Here is a 9537-nt window from a genome sequence, read left to right as displayed (position 1 = left end):
ACTGTGAACTCGTACCACGCCAGTATTAGAAAATGCAGGAAAACAGGGTTTTTTTTTGTGGAAGTGGAGAAAAAGCGTAGCTATATCTACCTTATCTCTGTGATGTGTTAAAAATTTACCGTAGAGACATACATCTTCCCATATTACCTCTTTCTGTGGGATGAGTCATGGGGAAAAAAATGCAGGGGGGAAGGATTTCTCGTAATTTTTACCAAGATTTCCCAGTCCCTCTGACTCACACATGAATCCCACACGTTATCCTTACACCTAACCTTTAGCACATGGTTTCCTACAAGCTGTACGACTCTGTGGCTATGCTCATGTTATTGAACAGACTGCAATCTCTGAAGTCACCAGGGTTGTGATTTTTTGTTTTTATCTGCCCACTTTTACAGCCTGAGGGAAGCCACCATCTATTAATCTTTAAACTGAGTGCTGCAACCCATGACCTCTGCCTCTGGCATAACACCAGCTTGCTAAGGAACGAGCCTGGCTCTTCTCCCCATTCGGATGGCAGTTCCAGGGGACAGATTAGTCTGAGATCTGGCACGGAGAGGGATAGGTGCGAGCCTAGTCCAACTTCATGCCTTTTGCTGCTAAGAACACCGTGAGAGCTGCGGGGTGTATAATTTTCCATTTCTCGTAGCAACTTTCTTGGCCTACCTCCTGCATGATGAGGTTGTTCAGCCTGAAGAAGGCTCCAGGGAGACCTTCCAGCCCCTTCTAGTCCCTGAAGGGGCTCCAGGAAAGCTGGGGAGGGACTCTGGATCAGGGAGAGGAGCCATGGGACGAGGGGGAACGGTTTTAAACTGGAAGAGGGGAGATTTAGATGAGATATTGGGAAGAAATTCTTTGCTGTGAGGGTGGTGAGCCCCTGGCCCAGGTTGCCCAGAGAAGCTGTGGCTGCCCCATCCCTGGAGGGGTTCAAGGCCAGGTTGGACGGGGCTTGGAGCAACCTGGTCTGGTGGGAGGTGTCCCTGCCCAGGCCAGTGGGTTGGAACTAGATGACCTTCAAGGTCCCTTCCGACCCAAACCATCTATGATTCCCATAGAAATAGATGGAAAGTCAAAAGCAGCAGGAGGAAGGCCCTTTGACGAGCGAGTATTCTTCTGAAAGGGGTCTGGCATGGTCCGTTCCTCCTTTGTGCTCACAGGTCACAGAGCACTGAAAGTATCTGAAGGATTGTTAAGGCACTTCGGAGTCGCCAACAGGTTGTAAGGGTTGTTGGCGTCAGTGACTGTGCCTTAGCTTTAGCTTAGCTAACCTCGGTGGAAGTAATGCTCTCGGGACTCGTATTTTCAAACAGGTGACTTAATGGCCCCCAAATGTATGAACAAGAAGGCTACAGCCTATGAATTTCCTCCTCTTCCAGGCTTAGATGGGGCCACCGTTCACTGGGGAAGCTGTTGATGGAGAATCTGGCCCCAGCGGGACGCACTGTGACACCGACAGGCTTGTGTAAGCTCCCAAACATGATGCTCAGCAAATCAGAGACGTAGGGCCTGCACGGATCCACGCAGGCGTTCAGCATTTCAGAGACCTGAGTGAAAATCTGTATGCTGTGCTGCAGAGGTGGTCGGAGTTTGGTCACCATTACACCACCTCTGTATTTGTCCCAAAAGGGCAGTTTGAGTAATTTGTCTATTAGCAGAGATGGAAACCAGACCTGATTCTGAAGCTGAAGGGACACGTCAGCCATCCCTGGCGGAGGCTCGGCCACAACAGGATCCTTTGATGTTAGCCGTATTCCCACTCAAAATATTGCTCCTGACACCATTTTCCATGGTCCGATGGAAACACATTTGCACATCCATGGTGGCAAACACCAGCTCCTTGCCTGTAAGAGCCTGTGCCATTTTGGTCTCCCTCTTTCCATTCCTCTATTTAGTGAGCTGCTCCTGCCTGTCCACCGCCCGTAACACCAGCCTCAGGCACCTCTTTGCTCTCCTTAATACCCCGGCTCTTTCTTCATGCCGCTCGCTGCACAGAGATAAAATCCCCCCCCTCCTTGTCAAAATTCATGGAGCTGTTTCCTCATCCTGCTCTAAATCCCTCCTTAAGACCCGCTGCTGCCTCGACGCCTGCAAATCCTGCCCCTCTGTCAGCCACAGGGCAGGGCTAAGCAGAGATTTCCAATTCTCTGACAAAATCGATTTGTTCTTTTGCTGCCCTGTTCCCTGTGTTGGCCTGCTTTTGATATCCACTGTCTTCCAGCTGAGACGTGGACTGGAAAAATCCCTGAAAAATATCTATATGGTACCGAGCGTAACAGGCTTTGGTTCCAGATTGGTGTATTCCAGCAGGAACGCAGCACAGGCTGTGACTGGGATGAAGATGCCAATAATCACAGTACAATATAATGTAACATAGTGTAATCCTGTACTATTGGTAATAACAAGATGAAGAGCAGCGTGTGCGCGCACGTGCTAGACAACAAATGACATTTAAAGGCTGTTAGGGTTATACAGCCAAGCACGATGAACTTAGGAAATAGCATCAATAAATTTAGGTGTAAATTCAGAATTTCCTATTTGTTTTTCCTTTGTTCTTCCATCTACTTTTGTGTATGAAGCCATATTAACGTCCTTTCAAGGTACAACTCTTAGGAAAGCTGGCAGGCTGGGGTTTTGGAGGGGACGGCCATTCGCTTTCCAAATCAGCCAGGGCAGAGATGATGCTGCGCAGCACATTTACAGTCACGGACAAGACAAAGATCTTTCCTGTACGTAGCTGCTGAAGGGTAAGAACCAGATAGAGATTCTTTCAAATGTACAAAATCTTACTGCATTCCCACCTTTGGTGGTTAAAAGAAGCAACTGCACATTAAAGCAGCTGAATATTCAGTTTGTGCTTCCAAGAGATGCGTCGTTAACCTTTGCAGCAGTTTGACGGTGCAATAGGTGTGATGACTGAAGGATGACAAAGGCTTTAGTTTAGCTGCGAAATGTAGCTACGGGATTTATTTACAGCACATAACTGAGCCACGGAACCTACGTTTTTCACACACACAGAATTTTTCAGTTAATGGAGTGACTCACCGTAGAGGTTGGTACGTGGCAGGCAGCTGTAAGGACTCAGCTCCTTGATGCAATACCCTGGTCCACGTAGCGCAGAGGTTTGTGTCCGTTCAGAGCCCCGTTAAGGTAAAACCGCAAGGCAGCAAGCTTGCTTCTGGAGTCTGACAGCGAATATTTAAAGTTTGCTCATCTTCAGCTTATAAGGTATTCCCAGGCCTACGGGCAAGTATCAAAAGGAGGAAATTGTCAAAGCTAGTTCAGAAAATAAACTCAGGAGCTGGTGGCAAGTGAGGCGAAGGACGTAGGGATTGAAGTCGTGAGAAGACTTCCTTTGACCTGGCGTTTGCTCGCCAGGAATAAACTGACCTCATCCTGAAAACTTGCATGCAACAGGCTCGAGCCTCGTTAATGGCAGAGGACAGTCGGACCCACAGAGCTGTGCTCTGTCTGACGATATTGAACGACAAACGGAGAAGCAAAAATAATACCCAGGTCTTCACAATACTTCACCAGCCCGAAGTTTAATCCTTTGACATCTGTAAGGCGGTTTAAAGCTCTCCTTTATGGTGATCGACTGCGCTCTGCAGATGACGCCACGGGAATTTACTGCAACGAAATGTAACGCCTTAATGAAGAAAAAAAAAATAATTAATTGCTTTCCTTCTAATGCAAGTGATTTTGGTTTTCCCTTCGACCACGTAACACGATGATTCAGAGATAAGACTCATGTGGTTGTTCAGTTGCCGTGATGGATTTTGCAAAGGGGAAAATCACGTCAAGTTTATGTAAGCTCGATAGCAGCTGCTCTTTGGAAATACATCTTAATTATGGGTAAAAATACTAGGCCATAACTTGTATACTTATTTTAAAAACCTCATTATTTTTTTTTTCAGTGCCATAATTCGAAACATTAGCTCTTCACTGAGGTTAGTATTTATTTATAGGTTGGATACCGTAAGGAGGTAGCCCAGGAAATGCTACTTGATGATGGTGGTTATTAGACGTGCCCGTTAGTGACCCCTCATATTTATCTGTATTTAATTATAGAATTACTGCCATAAGGCCCTAAGTTATGTCTGAGAACAAAAGGCAGTTCCATTTGTGAGACCATTATCTGCCAGCACTCACAACTTCTTAAAAAATAGTGATGGCCTTGGGATGAAATCTTTTCAAGCCAGATACTGAATTTCTCTCTGTGCGTGGAGTTTGGTAAAAATCAAGATCAGGCTTTTTTATTATTTATAGACACACGGAAAAAGATGGTTTGAATGATTAAAGAAAGCTTTTTTGCAAACTTTGGGGGCTTCTAGGTAACTAGAAGTGGCTCCATTTTAAGATGTTAAACTGGTAGTTTTGAGGAGGTTTGAGGTGACACACAATTAAAAAATCTGGATGAGAAATAAAGAATTTATGTTGGAATTCCTGAGCTTGCAAGTGTGTGTTCACATGTGCCACTACACCTGCGTAGTGCCCCAGACTGCTGACATACGTGAAGCCAAGCGTACGCATAAGGGTTTGTAGACTCAGAGGCAACATTTGTAAATATTTTGAGCTTTCTTACAAAAAAAACCTTCAGCGTATGTTTAAATAATACTGATTTCTCTGGAAGGGCAATAGATGTTCCCTGAACTGAGACTGTACTCCTTTTCAAGACCGCAATGACAAATATTTTTGACCAGATGACAAAACACTGATGAATCTGTTTGATTTTTGTCCTCCATTCAATCTCCCTTAATTAATATTAGTAATTTGGAGGGTAAGTTAGTAACAAAATACACTAGGGCTCTGAGGACGGGGTGCTCTTCTCCATCATACGGTCCTGACGCTCGATTCGCCACTGAAGTTTCAGATCGTTTTGTGCTCGCTGGTGAGCGGATCTTAACCCAGAGCTGAAGCATGGAGATATATATTAAAATAATAGTAATACTGTTGGTCACTGGCTGCTCCCAGTGGCTCAGCTGCCACCCTCGTACCAACAGAGGTTGCCAGCTTCGTGTGGGAGCAGTTCCCCCAAAATACAAATCCTGTCATTTTAAAAACTTAAAAAAATAACCGTGTCATTTTAGATGTTTCAAAGAACCAAATTTTGCAGAAGTTAGCACTTCAGAATTGCAAAATGATCCAAAACCGACTGCGCAGAACACTCAAAACTGTACTCTGTCATTTTTGCCTGACTTTCCGGAAAGAGTTTATCGGTTGCATAAGGCAGACGCGCAGCAACAAGAGGCACGCAGGAATCTCTTATCACAGAATCACAGAATTGTCTGAGTTGGAAGGGACCTTTCAGATCATTGAGTCCAACCATCAACCTGACACTGACAAAGCCACCGCTAAACCATGTCCCTCAGCACCGCGTCTACCCGGCTTTTAAATACCTCCAGGGATGGTGACTCCACCACTGCCCTGGGCAGCCTGTTCCAATGCTTGACAACCCTTTCGGTGAAGAAATTTTTCCTAATATCCCATCTAAACCTCCCCTGGTGCAACCTGAGGCCATTTCCTTGCGTCCTATTGCCTGTCACTTGGGAGAAGAGACCAGCGATAAACGACGATAGCGGTAACGCGATGATAATGTTGATAAACGGTGAATACTCAGCTCCTATCTGTGGCAGGGCAAGGAATCGGGATGGGGTCTCTCCAGTCCACCACGTGAAGCACAAAGTTATCGTTTCTATGGCGGCGAATGAGCCTAAAAACCACCGAATCGCGGAGATTGGGGAGCCGAGAGCGGGGGGGGGGCGGGGGCTTGGGAAGGGGGCGGGGCGTTGGGCTCCGCCCAACGCCCCGCCCCCTTCCCAAGCCCCCGCCCCGCCACGTCCCGCACGGTCGCCGGTTCCCGCCCCGTCGGCGCATCGCGGCGGCGGCGGGGGCCATGGCGTTCACCCTCTACTCCCTGCTGCAGGCCGCGCTTCTCGTCGTTAACGCCGTCGCCGTGTTGCATGAGGAACGGTTCCTCCGACACGGTGAGTCGCCGACCCATCCGGGGGAAAAACCGGCATAGGCCCGGCCGCCGTGGAGCGTCCCTCCCACCACCCCCCCGCCACCGCCATCGCCACACACATACACAGCCCCGGGCCCTGTGAGGCCTCCTGAGGGGAGAAACCCCCCCGGGAGGTACCGACCGGCTCTCGGTGGGCTCCGGGGGGGCTGGCAGAGGGCTCGGAGGCCGCTCCGGGCCCATCGGGCTCGGCTTCCCCGCCCCCCCGCTTCTCCCCGCAGCCTTCCCTTACCGGGTATCTCTCTGCCAGGAATGGCTCCGGGGCTTCGGGCTTGAGGTTGGATCTTCTGCCCGTGCAGTTGAGATGACTCCTGCCATATCTTTGTGTCTCCCCCCCCCCCCCCATAATTTCCTTTTTTTTTTTTTTCCTTTGCATTTTTCCCATTTGTGCATGTTCCAACCCGAACTATTCCATGATGATGGTGTCATACCCCGAGGTGGGTTCTGTCATCTCCTCGTGCCTTTTTTTTTTTTTGGGTGGGATGATGGCGCTTCTGGGTCTTCGCAGCTCCGCGGTACCGAAGACCCCCAAGGTTGGACATCCTCGTGCCTCAAAAGATGGCAAAACGCTGCAAAACACAGAAAAACCACTGACACAAAGATCTGCAAAACACAGAAAAAAATAACCAATGAGCCAAGGTTTCCCAATTCCCCGATCCAGAGTGTCCTGACTTCTCCAAGTCAGCTTGGATTTTTGGCCGGAGCGCAGACAGTGATCCCATTTTCCCGTTCTCCTGTAGGATTCGCCGGGGGGGATCTGCTGGGTGTGGGTTTGGGGTCTTTTCTTCACATTCCTGAGCAGCAGCTCAAGGAGAAGGCAGACGTGGGGACTGGGGAGTCGAGACACTTGTTGCTCCCAGGTGACTGGGGAAGAGCTCTGAGCTCATCCGAGTGGGAGGAGCGGCTCAGGAGGGAGAGGATGCCCTGGCTGCTGTTCTATCTTCTGGGAAAGGATAGGGAACGGATTTTTTTTTTTTTTTTTTTTTTATGTCGGCAGGTGTTTTTTTGAAGCGCAAATAAGCTCATTTATTTCTCTGGTAAGGGTTTCTTTTACAGAAACATCGATGTGTCATTACCGTTGCATTCGTTAAAAAGGTTTAACAGTTTTCAGTTTTAAAACCTGATCTGGAAATAAAGCAAATTACCGTTTGTTTTTCTAATGTTGGTGATAACCGTATTCAAAATAGCTCACTCATTGATATCACCGATAGCATTTCTTGTATGATTTGGGGTTTTTTTTTCCTAACACATCTGTTTGGTTTTGCGTGACACAGTGGGCTGGGGAAGCGATCAAGGAATTGGAGGATTTGGAGAGGAACCAGGAATTAAAGCACAGCTAACGAACCTCATTCGATCTGTACGAACCGTAATGAGAGGTAAGGTGACCACCTTCTGTTTAAACAATATTGTCTGTAAAGTTTTGTTTCTGTGCTTTAATGAAGTTACATCGGAATCTTGACTATTTTCTTTTACCGAAGAACTGCTATTTCACAGAATCACAGAACGGTTTGGGTTGGAAGGGACCTTAAAGATGATCTGCTTCTTACCCCCCTGCCCTGGGCAGGGACACCTCCCACCAGAACAGGTTGCTCCAAGCCCCGTCCAACCTGGCCTTGAACCCCGCCAGGGATGGGGCAGCCACAGCTTCTCTGGGAAATCCACGCCAGGGGCTCACCACCCTCACTCCAAAGAATTTCTTCCCAATATCTCATCTAAATCTCCCCTCTTCCAGTTTAAACCCATTCCCCCTCGTCCCATGGCTCCCCTCCCTGCTCCAGAGTCCTTCCCCAGCTTTCCTGGAGCCCCTTGAGGGACTGGAAGGGGCTGGAAGGTCTCCGCGAAGCCTTCTCTTCTCCAGGCTGAACCCCCCCAGCTCTCTCAGCCTGTCCTCCCAGCAGAGGGGCTCCAGCCCTCCCAGCATCTCCGGGGCCTCCTCTGGCCCCGCTCCAACAGCTCCGTGTCCTTCTGCTGTTGGTGCCCCAGAGCTGGAGGCAGCGCTGCAGGGGGGTCTCCCCCGAGCGGAGCAGAGGGGCAGAATCCCCCCCCCCTCGCCCTGCTGCCCACACTGCTGGGGACGCAGCCCAGGCTGCGGGGGGTTTCTGGGCTGCCAGCACACGTTGCTGGAGCATGTTGAGCTTCTCATCCACCAACAGCCTCAGGTCCTTCTCCTCAGGGCTGTTCTCCATCCATTCTCTGCCCAGCCTGGATTTGTGCCTGGGATTGCCCTGACCCAGGTGCAGGACCTTGCACTTGGCCTGGCTGAACTTCATGAGGTTGGCACAGGCGAAATTTCTGCTCGTCATTTCCAATCTGTCGTTCCTTCGGGTTCCTCCCTCCACACGCGTGGGCTCTGCAGAGGAGGTCGCAGGTCCCAGCTAAGGTGCCCTGAGTTTGATAAAGCGTAAAACATTCCCTGACACTGACTCCGGTTTGTGATGCCGCCTCTGCGTCTTGTCTTTCCTCGGGGGAAAGCTTGGTGATCAACCAGAGCGTGCAATTAGCTTCGCCTTGGCTAAATGCAATTTTACGTGAAGTACCTGGGGAGGGAGACGTAATTCCTGTGATTCCTAAAGGTAAGCCTTAAAGGATGGGGGGGAAAAAATAGACTTCTAATTTGTAAGCGACTTTACATTTTTTTACTATAAAGCACAGCAAAAGTTCCTTTTATAGGTGATGACAAACAGGAGTTAATAAATCTTAACCTGTCTTGCTCGCCACAGAGTAAAAACTGATACATTTCTTCTAAATAGCAGCAAAGAAAACTGACTTTGAGATGGTTTTGTTTCATTTGGAGGAAGGATTGTTTGGCTCAAAGTTAAAACACGACGGGCTGTCTACAAGTATTTATGCTGTTGCTTCCTAATTTTTAGTATCCTAGGCTTTGATCCTGGCTCCTTCCACTAATCCTGATTTTTTGCATTGGAAAATTCAGTGTATTTTTAAAGTTTTGACTGGTTTTGCTCCTTAAAAGGTAGTCGCCCAAGATAATAAGTTCTGTCACTTTGTGATGTGCAGAAGAAAATATTCACAACTGCTCTCCTTTTATTTTATTTTTTTTTCCTGCAGTGCCATTAATAGCAGTGAACTCCGTTACAATCGTTCTCCTCCTGTTGTTTGGTTGAAGATACCCGTTGAAAATCTTTTTGGACGCCCAAAGAAGCAAGTCGCTAATCACCACTGCTCTGAGTTTTCTGGGATCCAGCACGGTTTAGCTGTCAATTTGACCTTCAGCTTAAAATAATAAAGACACTCTTTCTATTTATCCTCTTTCCAAATGTTCGCGTGCAGTTTCATTAAACAAGATACGGGGATCAATGCGACAACGCTGCAAATACCTTGGACTATGACAAGTTCTGTTGCCACCTGTGAATGGCGTTGACTGTTCCGAGCGCGCGTCGTAACACGTTGCGACGACTGTCGATAGGATGCGGTTTTCAAACGTCTCGTTACTCAGGGATGAATCTCCTTCAGTACGCTTCTCTATTTTTAAATTAAGAAAAACAGTAGCGTTTGGTTTGTTT

General features: G+C 48.2%; 1 protein-coding gene across 2 annotated transcripts; it reads left to right on the top strand.

Annotated features, from left to right (window-relative positions):
• Positions 1–5820: 5820 nt before the first annotated feature.
• LOC128902683 (immediate early response 3-interacting protein 1) lies at positions 5821–9278 on the top strand. Of its 2 annotated transcripts, none has more exons than XM_054186091.1 (3): positions 5821–5981; positions 7291–7392; positions 9083–9278. In XM_054186091.1, exons 1-3 carry the CDS (start codon positions 5891–5893, stop codon positions 9136–9138), a joined length of 249 nt encoding a protein of 82 aa, XP_054042066.1. In that variant the 5' UTR covers positions 5821–5890; the 3' UTR covers positions 9139–9278. The 2 variants fall into 2 exon arrangements, with proteins under 2 accessions (XP_054042066.1, XP_054042067.1); XM_054186092.1 differs by lacking the exon at positions 9083–9278 and adding an exon at positions 8190–9073.
• The last annotated feature ends 259 nt before the right edge of the window (positions 9279–9537 follow it).

The sequence above is a fragment of the Rissa tridactyla genome, chromosome Z (assembly GCF_028500815.1).
Source record: "Rissa tridactyla isolate bRisTri1 chromosome Z, bRisTri1.patW.cur.20221130, whole genome shotgun sequence".
Classification (NCBI taxonomy): domain Eukaryota; kingdom Metazoa; phylum Chordata; class Aves; order Charadriiformes; family Laridae; genus Rissa; species Rissa tridactyla.
The sequence above is the reverse complement of the archived record's forward strand: the minus strand, read 5'-3'. Positions and strand labels throughout refer to the sequence as shown.

What these genes read in the sequence shown, in the direction of transcription:
- LOC128902683 (XM_054186091.1), top strand. Translation starts at nt 5,891, where the DNA reads ATGGCGTTCACCCTCTACTCCCTGCTGCAGGCCGCGCTTCTCGTCGTT. An exon ending in GGAACGGTTCCTCCGACACG is followed by an intron (nt 5,982 to 7,290) that starts GTGAGTCGCCGA and finishes TGCGTGACACAG; the next exon opens with TGGGCTGGGGAAGCGATCAA. An exon ending in TGTACGAACCGTAATGAGAG is followed by an intron (nt 7,393 to 9,082) that starts GTAAGGTGACCA and finishes TTTTTCCTGCAG; the next exon opens with TGCCATTAATAGCAGTGAAC.